This window comes from Solanum pennellii, chromosome 6 (assembly GCF_001406875.1).
Source record: "Solanum pennellii chromosome 6, SPENNV200".
Taxonomy (NCBI): domain Eukaryota; kingdom Viridiplantae; phylum Streptophyta; class Magnoliopsida; order Solanales; family Solanaceae; genus Solanum; species Solanum pennellii.
This window is the reverse complement of record NC_028642.1, coordinates 58,612,528-58,634,947: the sequence shown is the minus strand read 5'-3', so window position 1 is coordinate 58,634,947 and position 22,420 is coordinate 58,612,528. Positions and strand designations below refer to the sequence as shown.

Sequence of the window (22,420 nt, the reverse complement as noted above, 5' to 3'; positions counted from 1 at the left end):
AGCGAGTGTTCCTACACCTCGAATTCCTCGTGATTCAATCTATAAACGGAAAAGGACCTAAAATACCCTTCAAGTATTAAAAATGGTACAAATTACCCTCTATCCACCTATTGGCTCCAAAATGCCCTTTTCATCCACCTATTGGCTCCAAAATACCCTTGTCATCCACCTTTGGGTTCAAAATTGACCACTTATTTAACGTTTTTATATTTAAACTATTTAAATATTTTTTTAAATACGTGGCGCTCAACTATTTGTTATAATTTTAACTTATTAGTATAATTATAAATCAATCCACTACCCACCATTACTAACTAGACCCCACCCAATTAATAATCCAATTATAATATCAAAATCGTCATAAACACTACTAAAACACAATGAAATTATAGATTCCTTAAAATTACATCCAAAATTATTCGAGTCCAAATCGAAGCCCCGGTTAAATTTAGGTTGAGCCGCTTATTTAGGAGGACACTTTCAATAAGATCTCTTTCAAGATTGAATTATAAATTTATGATTAAAGGTAAAGAAGTAATACATCCCGAATTAATTCATTCACTTTTTTAAAATATAATTTTATAAATATTTATGATTTGTTTTAAATCCTTTAATATATTATTTTGAAAAAAAAGTTACCTATGAAGTAATATCACATAATTTAGACGTAAGAATAATTAAGATGAACATAGTCAGACTTTTAAGTTTATCGGTAATTTTTATTTAGACACTTGAATGTATGATAATTTACTTCTATAGATATTTTCGCCTCAAATTTTTAAAACACTCAGTTGGCAGTAGTTTTTCTGTTGTTGCATTAATAATGTGACGGGTTTATTAATTTGGAGGGGGTTTAATTAGTAATGTTTGGGTAGTGATTTGATTTATAAATTATACTAATAAGTTAAATTATAACAAATAGTTGAGCGCCACGTATTTAAAAAAAACATTTAAATAGTTTAAATATAAAACCGTTAAATAAGTGGTCAATTTTGAACCAAAAGGTGGATGAAAAAGGGTATTTTGGACCCAATAGGTGGGTGAGAAGGGTATTTTGGAGCCAATAGGTGGATGGAGGGTAATTTTGTACCATTTCCAATACTTTGAGAATATTTTGGGCCCTTTTCCGATCTATAAATATTGGTTATTTCTTATCTATAGGTTGTTGGATATCCTTTGGACTTCTCTCCTTAAATGCATAGTTGTTACCAATCATGTATATCCTTTTGACGATTGACATTATTCATAAAAAAAATATATTCGAATCTTATATTTTCTATTTGAATTTAATATTTAATACATAATATCTACATCTAAATCTAATTATGTGTACCTAAATTTCATACGTTATATTCAAAAATATGTATCTCGAATGCATAATAAACATATACATTTAATTATGCGTATCGAAATATGAAATGTAAGTGAAACACATGAATTTAGGAATAAATCTTTTACCTGACTTTTCTCTGCCCTACTATAAATGAATGTATCTACCCCTTAAATTACTCGTGATTCAGTCAATAAATATCATTTGCCTCATTTCTACACCTCAAATTCCTCGTGATTTTACTTAAAAATATCTTTTACCTGATTATTTTTTATAATTTCATATATACCCTTTCCCCTACTATAAAAAGGGGTGTTCCTACTCCTCCAATTCCCCATTGTGACAACCCACAAATCACAAAGAATTAGCAAAGGCTTCATTTTGAGTTGATCAAAGATATCCTTTTCTTCTCTTTCTCTTACTTATATCTTATACCTATAAAATAATTTTTTTTCATAATTTTCATTATTCTCATTTATCTACTCTTTTTTCCATCTTTTTTTCAAGAAGGTGGAGATTGGCAAGCAACTTCAACTTGGTCCCATTTTTACAGTTGTTTGAGAAAACTAAAGGCAAGCGAACAATCATTTATCACCGGTCAAACTTATTTTGACTACTCTATTTTTAAATATTTTTGTCAAGACATGTTTCGTGAATTTTTTCATCAATATCTTTTACCTCAATTTTCTTGTATTTTTACATATACCTTTCCCTTCCTTGTTATAAATTATTGTTTCTAAACCTCGAATTCCTCGTGATTCAATGTATCAATATCTTTTACCTTTTTTTTTTCATTTTCATATATATTTTTCCCTCGTGTTATAAACGATTGTTCCTATACCTCAAAGTTCTCGTGATTCAATCTAAAAATATTGGTTATTTCCTTATATAGCCTTTTTCCCCTACTATAAAAGGGTGTTCCTAATCTCTAATTCTCCATTGTGAGTTGTGAAAACCCAAAATTACAAAGAGTAAGTAAAGGCTTCACTTGATTTGACACGAAGGTATCCTTCTCTTCTATATTTATTTCTTTTATCACACTAGACACATGTGCCCGTGCATTGCACAAACTTAATATTTCAGTATTTTTTTAAAAAAAATTATGTGATATAAATAAAATTTAAAAAGATGATTAAATTTTTATATGATTTTCAAAGGAATCGATTTTAAACATTACAATGTATTCCTCAATTGGTATTTCTTGACGCACATTAAACAAAATTTTACTCACTTCACACAATTTTCATAAAATTTCAATTGATCTAACAATCTATAAAAATTCACATGAAATACACGTGCAATGCACGTGTCCATAGACTAGTATGATAATAGTGTCTAAAATATTTATAGAAATTTTTTCTAGCAATCTTATCTAAGTTGTTGGATATCCTTTAGACTTCTCTCCTTAAAAACATAGTTGTTCGAATCATGTATATCCTTTGAACGATTGAAATTATTCTTAAAAAATATATTCGAATCTTAACTTTTCTATTTGAATTCTAAATATAATTACGTGAATCTAAATTTTATACGTTATATCCAAAAATATGTATCTTGAATGCATAATAAACATATATATTTAATTATGTGTATCGAAATATGAAATGTAGGTGAAACACATGAATTTAAGAATATATCTTTTACCTCACCTTTCTCTGCCGTGTAATAAATGAATGTATCTACCCCTTAAATTACTCGTGATTCAGTCAGTAAATATCTTTTGCCTCATCTCTACACCTCAAATTTCTCATGGTTCTGCTTATAAATATCTTTTACCTGATAATTTTTTATAATTCCATATATACCCTTTCCCCCTACTGTAAAGAAGGTGTTCCTACTACTCCAATTCCCCATTGTGACAACCCACAAACCACAAAGAATTAGCTACTTCACTTTGAGTTGATCAAAGGTATCCTTTTCTTCTCGCTCTTACTTATATCTTATACCTATAAAAATAAAATGTTTTTCATAATTTTCATTATCCTCTTTTACTTACTCTTTTTCCCATCTTTTTTTTTCAAGAAGGTGGAGATTGGCAAGCAACTTCAACTTGGTCCCATTTTGACAATTGTTTGAGATAACTAAAGGCAAGCGAACAATCATTTATCACCGGTCAAACTCATCTTGACTACTCTATTTTTTAAAAAAAAATTGTCAAGATATGTTTCGTGAATTTTTCATAATTATCTTTTACCTTAATTTTCTTGTATTTTTACATATACCTTTCCCTCCTTTGTTGTAAATTATTGTTTCTAAACCTTGAATTCCTCGTGATTCAATATATAAATATCTTTTACCTCTTTTTTTTTCATTTTCATATATATATATATATATATATCTCGTGTTATAAACGATTGCTTCTATACCTCGAATTTCTCGTGATTCAACCAATAAATATTGATTATTCCTTATATAACCTTTTCCCCTACTATAAATGGGTGTTCCTAATCCCTAATTCTCCATTGGGAGTTGTGAAAACCCAAAAATTACAAAGAGTAAGTAAATGCTTCACTTGATTTGACACAAAGGTATACCTTCTCTTCTATATTTCTTATTTATATATTACAAGACACATGTGCCCGTGCGTTGCACATGCTTAATTTTTCATTATTTTTTTTATTTTAATTTATGTGATATAAGTAAAATTTAGAAAGGTGATTAATATGATTTACAAAGGAATTGATATTAAATATTAGAACGTACCCCTCATTTGGTGTTTCTTGACGGACATTAAAAAAATAATACTCATTTCACATGATTTGCATAAAATTTCAATTGATCTAACAATCTATAAAAATTCACATGAAATACACGTGCAATGCACGTGTGTCCATAGACTAGCATGATAATAGTGTCTAAAATATTTATAGAAGTTTTTTCTAGCAATTCTATCTAGGTTGTTGGATATTCTTTGGACTTCTCTCCTTAAAAGCATAGTTGTTATCAATCATGTATATCCTTTTAACGATTGAAATTATTCTTAAAAAATATATTTGAATCTTAACTTTTCTATTTGAATTTAATATTTAATACATAGTAAGCATCTACATCTAAATCTAATTATGTGTATCTAAATTTTATACGTTATATCCAAAAATATGTATCTCGAATGCATATTAAACATATACATTTAATTATGTGTATTGAAATATGAAATGTAGGTGAAATACATGAATTTAAGAACAAATCTTTTACCTCACCTTTCTCAGTCCTGTTATAAATGAATGTATCTAACCATCAAATTACTCGTGATTCAGTCAATAAATATCTTTTACCTCATTTGTACACCTCAAATTCCTCGTGATTCTACTTATAAATATCTTTTACCTGATTATTTTTTATAATTTCATATATACCCTTTCCCCCTACTATAAAGAGGGGTGTTCCTACTCCTCCAATTCCCCATTGTGACAATCCACAAAGGCTTCACTTTGAGTTGATCAAAGGTATCCTTTTCTTCTCTTCTCTTACTTATATCTTATACCTATAAAATAAAATGTTTTTCATAATTTTTATTCTTCTCATTTATTTACCCTTCCTTCTTCATTTTTCGAGAATGTGGAGATTGGCAAGCAACTTCAACTTGGTCCCATTTGGACAATTGTTTGAGAAAACAAAAGGCAAGTGAACAATCATTTATCACCGGTCAAACTCATTTGATGATTCTATTTTAAGTTATTTTAGTTAAGACATATTTTGGAAATTTTTCATAAATATCTTTTACCTCAATTTTACTGTATTTTCACATATACCTTCCCACCCTTGTTATAAATGAGTGTTTCTAAACCTCAAATTCCTCGTGATTCGATATACAAATATCTTATACCTTTTTTTTTAATTTTCATATATATTTTCCCTCGTGTTATAAGCGATTGTTCCTATACCTCGAATTCTAGTGATTCAATCTATAAGTATTGGTTATTTCCTTATATAGCCTTTTCCCCTACTATAAATGGTTTTCCTAATTTCTAAAAATTGAAAAATTAAAAAGAGTAAGTAAAGGCTCTCTTCTATATTTCTTTCTGATATCTTACTAGATACATGTGCCCGTGCGTTGCACAGGCTTAAAATTTCAGTATTTTTTATTTTAATTTATGTGATATAAGTAAAATTTAGAAAGGTGAATAAATTTTAATATGATTTTCAAACGAATTAATTTTAAATATTACAACGTGCCCCTCATTTGGTGTTTCTTGACGCACATTAAAAAAATATTACTCACTTCACACGATTTGCATAAAATTTTAATTGTTCTAACAATCTATAAAAATTCACATGAAATACACGTGCAATGCACGTGTCCATAGACTAGTATGATAATAGTGTCTAAAATATTTATAAAAAAATTTTCTAGCAATCATATCTAAGTTGTTGGATATCCTTTGGACTTCTCTCCTTAAAAGTATAGTTTTTACCAATCATGTATACCCTTTTAAGGATTGAAATTATTCTTAAAAAATTATATACCAATCTTCACTTTTCTATTTAAATTTAATATTTTGACCAATGAATTAGTCTAACTTCACCACACGAGGCCGACAAATTGACCAGGGATATACTAAAGAGTCTCAGTTTTAAATGAGCGTGGAAAATGGCAATTCAACCACACCAAACTAATAATTTGACTTGGACTAATTTCACCGATCAAACTCATTTTGACGACACTATTTTAGGATATTTTAGTCAAGACATGTTTCGGAAATTTTTCATAAATATCTTTACTTCATTTTTCTTGTATTTTCACATATACCTTTTCCACCGTTGTTATAAATGAGTGTTTCAAAATCTCGAATTCCTCGTGATTCGAAATATAAATATCTTTTGCCTCAATTTTTTTTTCATTTTCATATATTTTTCCCTCATGTTATAAACGAGTGTTCCTATACCTCAAATTCCTCGTGATTCAATTTATAAATATTTGTTATTTCTTATATTTCTTATATAGACTTTTCCCCTACTATAAATGGGTGTTCCTAACCCTCTATTTCTCCATTACGAGTTGTGAAAACCCAAAAATTACAAAGAATATGTAAAGGCTTTACTTGATTTGATGCAAAGGTATCCTTCTCTTCTCTATTTCTTTCTTATATCTTAGACACGTGCGTTGCACAACCTTAAAACTTTAGTATTTTTTTTAATTTTAATTTATGTGATATTAGTAAAATTTAGAAAGTTTATTACATTTTAATAAGAGTTTTATATATTGAAATTGTTAATTATTTTTGTTTGCGCAAATTTAATGTGAAGAGGCGCATACTTAAAAAGCATTTTTTGTATCAATCATTGAATTTTTACTCAAAGTAGTTACAAGATATAAATAAATATTACCAAAATTCAAAATAATAAAGCAATAATTATAGAATATGAAATTAAAACTAAAACTCATAGTTAAAATGGATTTCATAATTTCGAATAAACTATATATAATTAAATTGAAGTAGAACAAAAGAAATAATTTTTGAATCTTTTTCCGAAGCACGCTGAATCATACGCATCAAAGTACACATGCTTGCTTCAACATGAAGTTTTGAATTTCAAACTAGAGTCATAGCTAAAACAAATATCATAAATTTGAAAAATATTATACAATATTTAAATTAAAGTAGAACATAAGAAATAATATTTTCTTCTGCTTTTTTGTGTTTTTTTCTCTATTAGACTTTACCAATCTAATTATTATGATTTTTTTAATCATTATTGTAAGTATGTATTATTATTTGGCTCAAATTAGTCATTTGTGAGTTTACTGGACGTGTGTTAACTACTAAACAAAGTTAAAAAAATTACTGATAATAGCTTCAACAAATTGAGTTACCGATATTAGCCCAAAGGAATTGATTTTAAACATTACAATGTATACCTCAATTGGTGTTTCTTGACGCACATTAAAAAAATATTACTCACTTCACAGGATTTGCATAAAATTTCAATTGATCTAACAATCTATAAAAATTCACATGAAATACACGTGCAATGCACGTGTCCATAGACTAGTATAATAATAGTGTACAAAATACTTACATTATTTTTTTCTAGCGATCATATCTAAGTTGTTGGATATCCTTTGGACTTCTCTCCTTAAAAACATAGTTTTTACCAATCATATATATCTTTTTAACGATTGAAATTATTCTTAAAAAAATATATTTGAATCTTTAACTTTTCTATTTGAATTTAATATTTAATACATAGTAAGCATCTACATCTAAATCTAATTATGTGTATCTAAATTTTACACGTTTTATCCAAAAATATGTATCTCGAATGCATAATAGATATATACATTTAATTATGTGTATTGAAATACGAAATGTAGGTGAAACACATGAATTTAAGAACAAATCTTTTACCTCACCTTTCTCAGCCCTGTTGTAAATGAATATATCTAACCATCAAATTACTCATAATTCAGTCAATAAATATCTTTTACCTCATCTCTACACCCTAAATTCCTCGTGATTCTGCTTATAAATATCTTTTACCTAATTATTTTTTATAATTTCATATATACCCTTTCCCCCTACTATAAAAAGGGGTGTTCCTACTCCTCCAATTCCCCATTGTGACAATCCACAAAGGCTTCACTTTGAGTTGATCAAAGGTATCCTTTTCTTCTCTTCTCTTACTTATATCTTGTACCTATAAAATAAAATGTTTTTCATAATTTTTATTCTTCTCATTTATTTACTCTTTTTTCCTTCTTCTTTTTTCAAGAAGGTGGAGATTGGCAAGCAACTTCAACTTGGTCCCGTTTTTACAATTGTTTGAGAAAACAAGAGGCAAGTGAACAATCATTTATTACCGGTCAAACTCATTTTGACTACTCTATTTTAAATTACTTTTGTCAAGACATGTTTCGTAAATTTTTCATAAATATTATTTACCTTCAATTTTCTTGTATTTTTACATATACCTTTCCCACCCTTGTTATAAATGATTGTTTCTAAACCTCCAATTCCTTGTGATTCAATATAAAAATATCTTTTACCTTTTTATTTCATTTTCATATATATCTTTCCCTTATGATATAAACGATTGTTCCTATACCTCAAATTTCTCGTGATTCAATCTATAAATATTGATTATTTCCTTTTATAGTCTTTTCCCCTACTATAAATGGGTGATCATAATCTTTAATTTTCCATTGTGAGTTGTGAAAACCCAAAAATTACAAAGAGTAAGTAAAAGTTTCACTTGATTTGACACAAAGATATTCTTCTCTTCTTTAATTCTTTCTTATATCTTACTAGACACATGTGTCCGTCCGTTGCACAGGCTTAATATTTCAGTATTTTTATTTTAATTTATGTTATATAAGTAAAATTTAGAAAGGTAATTAAATTTTAATATGATTTTCAAACGAATTAATTTTAAACACTATAACATTCCCCTTATTTCGTGTTTCTTGACGCACATTAGAAAAATATTACTCACTTCACGCGATTTGCATAAAATTTCAATTGTTCTAACAATCTATAAAAGTTCACATGAAATACGCGTGTCCATAGACTAGTATGATAATAATGTCTAAAATACTTATAGAAATTTTTTCTAGCAATCATATCTAAGTTATTGGATATCCTTTGGACTTCTCTCCTTAAAAGCATAGTTGTTACCAATCATGTATACCCTTTTAACAATTGAAATTATTCTTAGAAAATTATATATGAATCTTCACTTCTCTATTTAAATTTAATATTTTGACCAATGAATTAGTCTAACTTCACCACACGTGGCCAACAAACTGACCAGGGATAGACTAAAGAGTCTTAGTTTTAAATGGGCGTGGAAAATGGCAGTACAACTACACCAAACTAATAATTTTACCTGGACTAATTTCACCGGTCAAACTCATCTTGACGACTTTATTTTAAGATATTTTAGTCAAGACATGTTTCGAAATTTTTTCATAAATATCTTTTACCTTAATTTTCTTGTATTTTCACATATATCTTTACCACCCATGTTATAAATAAGTGTTTCTAAACTTCGAATTCCTCGTGATTCAATATATAAATATCTTTTACCTCAATTTTTTTCATTTTCATATATCTTTCCCTCATGTTATAAACTAGAGTTCCTATACCTCAAATTTTTCGTGATTCAATCTCTAAATGTTGGTTATTTCTTATATTTCCTTAGATAGCCTTTTCCCCTACTATAATTGGGTGTTCCTAACCCTTTAATTCACCATTGTGATGGTGAAAATCCAAATTTTACAAAGAGAAAATAAAGGCTTCACTTGATTTGATATAAAGATATCCTTCTCTTCTCTATTTCCTTTTTATATCTTACTAGATATAGGTGCCGTGCATAGGATTTGATATATTACTATTTTTTTTGTTTTCATTTATGTGATAAGTAAAATTTAGAAAGATGATTAAATTTTAATATGATTTTTAGATATTTAAGTTGTTAATTACTTTTGTTTGTGCAAATTTAATGTAAAGAGGCGCATATTTAAAGCATTTTTTGTATCAATCATTTTTTACTTAAATTAGTTACAAGATATACATAAATACGACAAAAATTCAAAACAGTTAAGCAATAATTACAGAAATAAAATTAAAACTAAAAGTCATAGCTAAAACGGATTTCATAATTTCAAAGAAACTATACACTAATTTTTATGATTTTTCTTATCATTATTGTAAGTATGTATTGTTATTTGGCTCAATTTAGTCATCCGTGACTTTGCTGGAAGTGTGTTAACTACTAAACAAAGTCTAAAAAATTACGGATAATAGTTTCAAAGGAATTGATTTTAAACATTACATTGTGTCCCTCATTTGGTGTTTGTTGACGCACATTAAAAACATATTACTCACTTCACATGATTTGCATAAAATATAAATTGTTCTAATGAATTTATAAAATATCACACAAAACACACGTGCAACGCACATGTTTAAAGACTAATAAGATAATAGTATCTAAAGTATTTATAGAATGTTTTTCTTGCAATCCTATCTAAGTTGTTGGATATCCTTTGGACTTATCTTCTTAAAAGCGTAGTTGTTACCAATCAAATATTGATATATGCCTTTATACGATTGAAATTATTCTTAAAAAAGTATATATGGATATTTACTTTTCTATTTAAGTTTAATATTTTGACCCATGAATTAGTCCAACTACACCACACGAGGCCGACAAACTGACCAGGGATAGACTAAGAGTCTTAGTTTAAAATGGGTGTGAAAAACGCCAGTCCAACCACACCAAACTAATAATTTGACTTGGACTAATTTCACCGGTCAAAATCATTTTGATGACTCTATTTTAAGATATTTTAGTCAAACATGTTTCATGAATTTCTCATAAATATCTTTTACCTCAATTTTGTTGTATTTTCACATATATCGTTTCCACCCTTGTTATAAATGAGTGTTTCTAAACCTCGAATTCCTCGTGATTCAATAAATTATTGTCTTTTACCGTATTTTTGTTGCATTTTCATATATATATATCTATCCCTTATGTTTATAAACGAGTGTTCTTATACCTCAAATTTCTCGTGATTCAATCTATAATATTGATTATATTTTATATTATCATATATAGCCTTTTCCCCTACTATAAATGGGTGTTCCTACCCCTCTAATTCTCTATTATGAGTTGTGAAAATCCAAAAATTACATAGAGTAAGTAAAAGCTTCACTGTATTTGATATAAAGATATCTTTCTCTTCTCTATTTTTTCTTATATCTTACTAGACACAGGTGCATGTGCGCTATACGAGCCTAATATTTTAATTTATGTTATATAAGTAAAATTTAGAAAGATTATTACATTTTAATATGATATTTAGATATTTAAGTTGTTAATTACTTTTATTTGCACAAATTTAATATGAAGAGGCTCATACTTAAAGCATTTTGTGTATCGATCATTTATTTTTTACTCAAAGTAGTTACAAGATATAAAAAATATTATCGAAATTCAAAATAATAAAGCAATAACTATCGAATATGAAATTAAAACTAAAAGTCATAGCTCATACAGATTCCATAATTTTGAAGAAACTATACACTAATTAAATTAAACTAGAACAAAAGAAATAATTTTTAAATTTTTTTTCGAAGCGCATTGAAGCAGACACGTCGACGGACACGCGCTTGCTTCAGCGTGAAGTCTTGAGTTTAAAACTAATAGTCATAGCTAAAATGAATTTCATAATTTTAAAAAAGAAATTATACACTAATTAAATTAAAATAGGATAAAAGAAATATATTTTTATTTTTATTTTTTTGAAAAGCAAAACAAAAGAGACAACATTTTGAATTCTTTTTGGAAAAATATTATATAATGATTAAATTAAGGGCAAATTACAGAAATCGCATACTTTTAAGGCAAAATTACAATATATCCCTTAAAAGTTTATAATTACAAAAATTTCTCAAAAATGGATACAATAATATGAGGCTGATACATATTCTATGCAAGAGATACATTAATGGTTAAGTAAGTCATATTGCATTTTATACATGATACACTAATCTGATGTACATTTTATACAGGTCAAATACATACGCAGGTCCCTAAAGTTGTTCGCGCTTTTCCCCCAGGTACCTCAACTAACCAAGATTTCTATTAAATCCTTTAACCCCCTATAATTTGATCCTTTTAAATATTCTTGGCTGATGTGGAGCCAAACGTGATCTCACGTCCTTTAAGCGCGTGCAGACTCTTTAAAAGCGCTGATGTGGATCTTGAACCACCCACCAACGATCTTCTTCCCCCTTTTAACCCTAATTTCTCCCATTCTTCTATTATTTCTCCTCTTTTGTTTCTCTTCATCATTATTTCTCCTCTTTACCTCATTATATTATATCTCTTTTTCATTGATTTCTTCTTAATCATCAAGTTCCAATGTCGAATTTATCTTCTTCATCGATTTCTTCTTCTTCAACTGCGAAAATCGTCTGCAATCTTCTGCAATTCCTTCAACAAAACACTCAAAATCACTTTAAAATCTAAGAATTTCAGCTGTAAAAGTCATTGAAAGGGAGAGATTCTTAGGGTTTTCTCGTTTAGAAACGGGTTAGAAGTGATTTGGGGGAAAATTGATTTTTAGGTTTGATGACTTAATATGTGGCACTGACGTGTAATTGGGTTGGAGTGTATAGGTCAAAATTTTCACGTGGGGAAGGTTCATCTCACGCGCCTAATTACCGAAAATAATTTATTGAAATTTGGCTCCACATCAGCCAAGAATATTTAAAAGGATCAAATTATAGGGGGTTAAAGGATTTAATAGGAATCTTGGTTAGTTGAGGTACCTGGGGGAAAAGCGCGAACAACTTTAGGGACCTGCGTATGTATTTGGCCTTTTATACATGATACACTAATTTGATGCGAGAGATATTAATCTGATGCATGAGATACACTAATATGTTGTGCGAGGTACATTTTATACACGATACATTAATCTAATGCGCGAGATACACTAATGTGATGCGTGAGATATATTAATTTGATACGCGAGATACATTAATTTGATGCGCGAAAATGAGAGATTTTTAAAATTTGTAAAACTTAAAATGGATAATGATAATAAGTAAACTAAAAGGTGAGATTTCCGTGATTAAAATAGAACAAAAAGAATTATTTTTTCTAAAATAGACAAATTAACGAAGACGTGTCTGCTTCAGTGGAACTCTCTCATATATAACCAGATAATACCTATAAAATAAAATGTTTTTCAAAATTTTCATTCTTCTCATTTACTTTACTCTTTTTACCTTTTTTTTTTTTTAAGGAGGTTTAGATTGGCAAGAACATTCAACTTAGTCCCATTTTGACAATTTTTGAGAAAACAAAAGGTTAGTGAATTTTCCTTTCTTTAGAATTTCAATTCTTTTTCACTATTTGTGCTTACTTACAATACATTGATGATATTCTTCATTAACTTTTTAAACATGTATATTTTATGCCATGACTATAACTTAAAATTGGAATCTTTAAATGTTAATTAAATTTCCCTAAAAGTAGAATATTTACATTATGTTTTGGTGCATTAAATAAAAATAGAAAATGTGCTACAGTATCAACAAAAAGTTCAATTATTTTTTTTTTCGTTCAATTTTTCGGCCTGAAAAATTGAATCGCGCAGTTGCTCAAGAACAGTGAAGATTCTGAATCTGAGTAGATTTCGAGAAAACTTGAAAATGTTGAAATTGGGCAAAGTTCAAAGAACGTGATAAGGAATTAGGGTTTAAAATTAAAACGATGAGACGAACATACCTGAAATTCTTCTGAAATTGAACAATATGTATCTTCATTCGGTTGAATTTTTTGTGCTTAGAATTCGAAATTTTTTTATTGCCGCTGCTCCTCTGTTCTGTAATTCTAGCTTCAACAGCGGCGATGGCAGAGCTGAGATCAGTGGCTTTTGTTTTACAAAAAATGGAAAACTGAAGGTCCAGAGGTGAATTTAAGATTTTGAAAGAAGTGAAATGAGGTCTGATTGAAAAAAAGAATTTCGAGAAAGCTGGAAAAATTGAAGATCATTTCATCACCACCTTAATACTAGTTAGAACTGTTTTGATTGAAGAATTTAGAAATGGAGTTCGGAGATTGAACGTTGAACAAGTTGTAGGATGATGTTTCGTTTCCTATGAGCTTTGGGGAAAATTTGTTGGTGTCTCTTGTTTGAGTTTATTTCATTGATTCGTCACAAAGGATTGAGGTGGTGTTTTCATCAATATAGAGTCAGTCTTGATCTTCATTCTCCTAATTCACTTTAAAATTGTTTCATAATCATGGCATGTACAAATTTGGTTGAGTTAAGAGAAGGATCAGAGCCCTTTGTATAGTTTCTCAAGTGTCTCTTCGTGACTTCGCCATATATAAAGACTTATTTATCCCTCCTCTACATTCAAATGTGTGAATCTGTGATGAATGTTTCTTCTAAGTGTATGCATTTAATATAGATAGACAGTCGTATCTACGAATGAATCTAAGTATTGTTACGATATTAGTTATCTATATACATTGCATGTGCATTAATCTCCCAAAAAGTCCAAGTAAATGTGTAGCAGATATGCATAAGTACATTCATATTTCATATAGTCATCAGTCATGACTGTCGAATTTTGCTAACAGATAATCACAAGAGTTTCAAAATAGTTGCATTTAGCTTACTGTGTTTCCTATAAAATAGTGATCTCTTTTATAGAAAAGTTTGAGTTCAAATTCTATTCTTCATAGCTTGAGGAACACTGGTATAGACACTAGGAGATAAACTCATTCACTCTTGTTCTATCATGTTCTGATGAAGTATGACAAAAGCAAAAGAACTAGCGGATTCAGCCCTGACCAGTGAGAAGAAAAAGGAATGGTGTGAGTTCATCTATGAAGATCGTGGGAAATTGGTAATCCCAGTAGGACCCAGGTTTCAGGTTTATGTTCCAGATTGGGCCAACTCTCCGAATAAGGGAAGTCCAGTTGTAGCAGCAGATGTAGCATTAAGAGCTTCTACTCCATCAAAGAAGGAAATGGTACGCAAGTATAAAAAGGAGGAATCTGATACTTCAAAATGGCTTGGTACACTGGTATGGCCAAGAGCCGATAACCTAGAAAACAAGGAAATTAACGAGGCATTGGTTGGGAAAGGGAGAAATGAACATTGTTCTTGTAGGTCCTCTGGATCTTACGAATGTGTTAAAAACCACATTAGTGAACAAAGCATGAAGTTGAAGTCTGAACTGGAGACAGCCTTTAATGACTGGAAATTTGATGAAATGGGAGAAGAAGTTTCCAAGTTGTGGAACACTAAGGACCAAACAAAGTTCAGCTCCCTCGTTAAGACGGGTTTGTCTAAAGGCAAAAGTTTCATGAAACCAGCATTAGCATCTTTTCCTTCCAAGAATAGGCAAAGTATTGTCAACTATTACTTCAATGTTCACATTCCTCGCCGTATCAGATCAAATAGTATAACAATTAACACCGATGATGAAGAGGAGGAAGACGAAGAAGAGGAGGTCATTGCTCCCAAACATTCTCATAAAAGGAATCGAGCAAAAAAAGGTGCCTGTTCTTGTTCTAAATCTCTGAAGAGAAGGTACCTAAGTGGTCGACGATGACAACAGAAGTAACAATACACATTCTTATTAGTTGACAGACAAATGGAATATACAGAGAGAAATGTATTTTATCTCTCACTCCTGGGAGAATTTTAGGATGAGGGGTTCACATTTTGTACATTGGTTTTAAAGCCAAGAAAAGGTGACATTTTTTGGATATTGATGCAACGTATTGAGGCCTGATAGGCTAGCACAACAAAACTATATAATTTGAGAGGATATTGCGTTTTCTGTTTCCTTCATAAAGGAACAATATGGCTTCACACTTTGTCTGTTATTTCCCTTCAATATGCATGTTTGATTATTTTGAATCCTTTGATTGTGTGTATAAGAATATTGTTGGCTAGGGTGTGTGAGAGTAATACAGAGATTATTTCTTCGTTTTCGTGTATTAAAACTAACATGCATTTCGTAATTCTAAAGAAATGTTTATTTACAAAATATTTTCAGCAATTGTGTCTTTAACTATGTTTATGCGGATATCAATACATGTATTATTATCTCTAATACCTTCCACCAAACAACCCCTTTGTCTGTAGGCTAGTTGCACAGTTTGCGGCTTCCATTTGAAATTGTGTCTTTAATTTGAAATTACAAGTTAGTCAAGAATAAAGTTGGAACAAAAAAAAAGGAATTGTGATAAGATTACTTTTAGCTTTTACGTCGATATCCTATGTAGATTGAAGGTAGTAAATTATTTTCTTCTTTAAACATGACAATTCATCACTGTCCTCAACTGGCAACCTTACTTGCAATCATCAAATTAGTTAATTACTTGCAAGGAAGGAGAAGACGGGTTTGGAGGTAGACATGGCGGCTGCATAACCAGCGTAATTCCACAATGTGAGTAGGGGAAAGTGTACGCAAACCTTACTGACCATCTTAGGAGGAGTGTAAGGTAATGCACGAATGTTAGATCTCTCCTCTATCGGTGTCACCAAGGCATTTAAGAGTCAGAATAGGCGCCAAAAATTACGCCTTTATCACGCAATTTGGCTTCAAAAGAAACTTTTGGATCAATATTTGATGCTAAATGCATATAAAAGAAATTTGCTTCCAAGAATCTATTATAAACAGATGACCCTTTCTGACACTCATCCTTTAGCAACATTATTTCAGCACAAAAACATTCCGACCCCTACCCAACAGATTATAGACCTAACTGAAACTCCTCCAACTCCAAAATTCTACATTAAATGAATGGGATGGAACATCAAACAGATAAGGGGAAGACATGGACTGACAGATGCAGCACCTGGGAGAGTGAAGGGGATGAAGACCACTCGATGAAAAGGATTCATTTTGTTCAAACCCATAGGAGCAAAATTAATCATAAGGAAAAGAAAGCGGGTGGACCTGGTGAGAGGTGTTGTTAAAACAAGAATCTAGATCACTCCACTTCTCATCTTTTACCCTTAAGAAAAGAGCAACTTTTCAACAGCTCCCTACTATATCTTCGAATTTCTTGAAATAATCTCTTCTAAGATTACTTGGAGGGTGGCTTAGCACAAGGTAATTGAAAGCATCGTTTCTCTAGGATTCCAAAACAATGCAACTCGAGAAAATGAGAGCTGTATTTATCATCATAAAACACTAAACATGGTCAATCACAAATAGCTATCACATAGAAACAAAGAGCAGTAGATGCAACAAGTACCTTTCCTAAAACTGTTAAGGAATGGGACTTCGACATCAAGGTCAGCGACATCCAAAGCAGTTGATACTTAGATATTCCTAGGGTCTTACTTGGCCAAATCTTTTGAGACTTGACCCAAAGTACACTATCCACTAAGATGATGTTTTTCTAAATCCCATTTTCAAAGATTGGAACTATTAAGGGAAGATAATAACAAGGGAAAACAAAAGTAAAAAATTTGAGCTAACCATTATAAAGAAAGCATTTTGATATTCAAAACAAGGTATGCCGATACACAAAGATAAATCGTTTTTTTACAAAATCAGATACGTGGTAAACTACATGTAGTATCTTCCTTCCAGTTCAGTGCAAACCATTGCCAGTAGCGTGAAGGGGCTTTGTTAACTTGTTCTCAGTGAATCTACGGCTCCTAGAAGTCCTCAATGGCATCAAATAAAATGGCAACGTACCATTATCGATGTCATTTGAAGAGCATTTGACACTCTTGTTCCTCTCCAGCAGAAAAGCATCCCTGCCAAAGTTAGCAGAGGCAGCACGTTCAGCAACTTTCTTCTTACTGTAATTTAGTTCAGTCATGTCACACGAATTCCTAGGCTGATCGAAAGCACTGCTGCAGGAATTCCTAGCAGGAATGTAGGAGCTGCTGCAGGATTTTCTAGCCCCAACAATGCTGCTGCTTCGTGTGAGCCTCCATTGAGCAGCCTCTTTTACATTATCATAACCCCTGTCCCCTTGCTTCGCATTAGTATCAGTAACTGAACTGACAGTTTCTCCTTCTCCTTTTCGGGTTTCTCCCTTGTTATTATTGAGCTTTTGCTTGTTACCAAAGATATTGAACACCTCTCGCCAACGAGCAGGCTTCTTGGACCCCTTCTTCGCGCCACAACTATCAGCAACAATTCCATTCTTGGAAAACGATTCAAACTTGTTCAAATGATCATCTTTGATAGAATTCAAGCGCCAATCTTTCAATTCCTTCTCTGTAATAACCAACTTGACATGAGCAGGAGATGAATTTGACATATACTTGCCTTCGTTAACCTCCAAATCCAATGTCCTCTTGCCAAAACTCTGAACAGAACTCGACCTATCAAAACTACTTCCCCTTTGTGATGATGAAGAATCCGAATTGGACTGCCCTGATCCACCAGAACTACTCTCATCTTCTACTATAGCCTGCATTTGCCCATCAAGCGATGCTCGATGCCTATCAAACCCATTCCCATTCCCTAAAAGCACATTTTCGACAACTGATAACATTGGTGTTAGCCGTGGAATAGTCCTAGCTACCATATATCCATCCCAAGAAGCTCTAGGCTCATCAATTGAAATCCCGGGACCATCCAACGACAATCGCCCTGCATCAACTGAAAATCGAGGTTCTGTATCACAAGATCTCCTCCCCATTGCACATTCCCCAATCTCAGACCGACTATCCTTCGATTTATAACCTATCAACTTGTCATTTCCAGCTAAAAACCTATCATTGCCTTCAGCATTTCTGCTATTAAGCTTCTTTTCCCTCTGCTTTTGCCTCCATTTTTGCAATTTCTTGCTGAAGACTGAAGTTGCTTCCCTGAAATTCACCGCAATGTCTCTGAAGTCCCTGGATTTGTGATTTTTGGTGTGAAATTCGAGATCGATGAACTCTTTCATTGTCTTAAGCTCTCCATCTTGAGTATCTTCATCTATATCCTCTATTCTCACCAATGCATCAGCACGAACCCTAACTTCTTCACTCTCTTCATGCTCTACTATCGACTGACAAACATTATCAGACAAATTCGTCAACCCCAGGTTCTTCGATTCAACAGTGAAACCGGCATTGGATCCACCTACCTCATCATCAACTCCAAAGAGATTTACAAGAGTATTCCTGGACGACCTATCATCACAAGATCTCCGACGTGGCTCCGACCAGCTACACGAACCTTCACACATGACAGTAGAAACAGACCTACAACGCCGGAGATCCGGAGAAAACGACGACGTAGCAGCTTTACTCCGGCTACATTCAAATCCGGGTTCGGGTCCGGGTCCATTATCAGCATATGGGTTTTCGAAAGAATTAGAGAATGTCGGAACAATAGAGAGTTCAGAATCAGCTGAAGTGTCAAGACCGGAGAGACGTTCACGCAGGCATGCGGCACAGATGCCGGTGACCGGCTCCGATGGGTGGCGGTGACAAGCTGAAAGACGGCGGGTTCGGGTACGGGTGCGGTTTTGTGAAGTGGTACGAGTCATTGGAATGCGAGTGGGACAGCATAAGATGGGCTCATTTATGAATGGGAGTTGGGTTTTTCCGACAAGATGGACAGAAAATTTTCAGAGCACAAGGGATCCAAAGAGACTATAAGCAAAAGAACCCTTCATTAAACCCTTTATTGTCCCTACTCTTTTAAGACTTTTTCTATTCATTAATTTATCTTTTATTTTCTTGGTTCGATATTTCTATTAAAACTTGATTAAATTTAAATTTACGTATAACTTACTTTCATTAAACATATTTTGGCTTTTGAATTTCAAACACAATACTCTTAAAGTTATATATAGTTGAATTGCTGAAGTTCGAGTTATATATAATTAGACTTTCGTTATTTTACGTTTAAAATTTGTTTCAAACACAATACTCTTAAAGTTATATATAGCTGAAATGCTGAAGTTCGAGTTATATATGATTAGAATTTTATTATTTTATGTACTAAAATTTGTTTCAAACACAATACTCTTAGGGGTCGTTTGATAGAGTGTATTAATATAATATAAAATAAAGTTTATTTTTTAATGCTTGCGTTAATTGTACATAGATTATTTATATTCATTGTTAGATTTGATGCATTAAAAATATAATGTATCGCATTAAAAAATTAATTTACAAAGATGTCATTCGCTATTATGGTGGAAATGATATAAAAATGTATTGAGGAGCAATTGAGTTAATGCATGCATTAAAAACATTGCATAGCTAATACCTAAAAATCCATGGTATTAGCAATAAACACTTTAATGTACAATAGAGTGTATAGTTAATATAATCATTAGTTATACATAGGTTGGAAAAGAGTACCAAATAAGGTACTAGTGATACACAAGGTTAATGAATGCATTTTTTTAATACACTCTACCAAACGATCCCTTAAAGTTATATATAATTGAATTCGAATTATATATGATAAAACTTTTGTTATTTTATGTCTAAACTTTATACACGTATAGATAAAGTTCAAGCGTAAAAATATGAAGTGAGACAAAACTGATTAAAATTTTAGTCATATTTATATAAACTTTAATTATATGAAACTTCACATACATTTGAAGTTAGAGTTTGTTAAGACTAATTAACTTTAAACATTGTATATTTAGGAATCGTTTCGTGTGAGGGATGAAATAAATAGTGGTGGAATAAAAAAAATATTTTTTGTTTGGTTGTCATGTTTAAGATAACTTATCTCACCATTTATATCACAGTGAAAGGATAAGTTATTTCCCGATAGTTAATCACAAAACAATTGATTTCGAGATAAATTATTTCCAACCAAACGACCCCTTAAAGTTATACAAAAATAAAAGCACATTAAAAATACTAATTAAAAGCAAATACAAGATAAATGGCAACATCAAAACCGAAACTCATATACTTTGTTTTGAAAAATCTTATATTTAGCGGTAAAATTTTCACTTTATACCTTGGAGATTTTTAAATCAGAAATTTCTAATTAAAATAAAAAAAAATAATTTTGTTAATTTTTTCCCTTTTATTCGAGTAGTGTACTAAAAGATGAATAGTTAAATGTTGGGCCAACATAGGGGCATGTACTATGCAACAATTAATTATTTTTCACTCAGGTATCAGTTAACGTCTAGTGTAACGTTTTTACTATGAAGATGCCATGACCTCTAAAGCTGTGCACAAATTAGATTCACAAATATAATATCTTTCCATTGGCATATGGGCCTAAAAGTCTCAAGTCCACGTGCCCAAGAAATAGCATAAATAACCCTAGGAAACAAGGTCAATGTTAAATTTGGCGGGAGCCGGACACATGTTAAAAATTATTCTAAACATTATTTATCGAAAAATTATAAAAATTATTTTTTTATCTGTTGGGTGAAAGATTCTATCTCAATGATGTTGAAGTACATAAGTAACTTTTATTCATACACATAACCTTAAAATATTTTCTAAATTCAATCTATAAACTAAAATATCGAATACTGATGATAAAATATAAATAATACTATGGAGTAGTAATATACTATTGGATAAGATTGTGAAACAATCTAATCTTCCATAAAAACAAAATATAACAAATCAAGCAAAATAAGAAACTAATATACTATTAATAAAGACCAAAGGTTAATCTCCCTCTTTAAATTATAACGACACTAGATTATCTATTAGTAACTTTTTATATATATACTCGATATTTATGTTCTATTATTTAAATTAAGGGTCATGTTCTAATACATTAATATAAGGAAGAATAACTCAAATACACAACTATAAGTTTTATATTTTCTAATTTTCCCTTTTTTTTTTAAATATTACATAATTTCCTTTTTTTTAATTTTAGTAGAAGTGTATAGATACATAACATTCTCTCTTATAATACACAATTCCCCAATATAATGCCTATTTTTTCTCCACTAAAACACTCAATCTTCTAAATTAGTTTTTGAATTTTGAATTATTAATTTTAATTGAAACACCCAATTTTGAAATTTTGAATTTCAAAATTCAAAAAATTTAAAATTTCAAAAAACTGGACAATTGTTCTCCCGTTCTTATTGTTCTTCTTACTCCATCACGTCTTCAGTTCTTCTTACTCCATCATCGTCTTTGTTCTTCCTAACCCAACATCTGTTATTGGTTTCTTCCTTTTCTTATTACTCCATTATCAGTTCTTATTTTCTTCCTTTTTTTTTTGTTTTGGTTAATTGTTCTATTACATCATAGTAATGGATCTGTTAATTAATAGATGGATATATGATTCCGACGATGAAAATTGGAAAGAAAATAGAAAAAAGTATTTGTATGATCCTATGAATCTTCAGAAGGATTCAAACAAAGATTCTGGCGAAACATCAAAATCAAAGGTTGTCAAAATACAACAAAAAAAAGAAAAAAGAAGCAGCAATCATTGTTGTCAGGCCTACATTGTTTCGAGTTTGTATTTTTTATACTTGTTTTAAAATTGTTGTTGAAATTAGTAAAAATTTTAAGGAATCCAATATGGATCAAAAAATTATGAAAATTATTATCATGTATCAGACAATAGGTTTAATACATAAGTACTAAGTGGATTATAATGTTTAGTCTATGCTTTGATACATGAATTAGATGTG

General features: G+C 30.7%; 2 protein-coding genes across 2 annotated transcripts; one reads left to right on the top strand and one right to left on the bottom strand.

Annotated features, from left to right (window-relative positions):
• The first annotated feature begins 13,117 nt into the window (after positions 1 to 13,117).
• Positions 13,118 to 15,799, top strand: LOC107022950 (AT-rich interactive domain-containing protein 2-like). The gene has a single exon (XM_027917687.1). It carries the CDS (start codon positions 14,614 to 14,616, stop codon positions 15,415 to 15,417), a length of 804 nt encoding a protein of 267 aa, XP_027773488.1. The 5' UTR covers positions 13,118 to 14,613; the 3' UTR covers positions 15,418 to 15,799.
• Positions 15,800 to 17,283: 1,484 nt separating this feature from the next.
• On the bottom strand, positions 17,284 to 19,456 carry LOC107021204 (protein OCTOPUS-like). Its single transcript, XM_015221813.2, has one exon. It carries the CDS (start codon positions 19,316 to 19,318, stop codon positions 17,417 to 17,419), a length of 1,902 nt encoding a protein of 633 aa, XP_015077299.1. The 5' UTR covers positions 19,319 to 19,456; the 3' UTR covers positions 17,284 to 17,416.
• Between the last annotated feature and the right edge of the window lie 2,964 nt (positions 19,457 to 22,420).

Coding starts and splice junctions, on each gene's coding strand:
- LOC107022950 (XM_027917687.1), top strand. CDS start 14,614: ATGACAAAAGCAAAAGAACTAGCGGATTCAGCCCTGACCAGTGAGAAG.
- LOC107021204 (XM_015221813.2), bottom strand. CDS start 19,318: ATGACTCGTACCACTTCACAAAACCGCACCCGTACCCGAACCCGCCGT.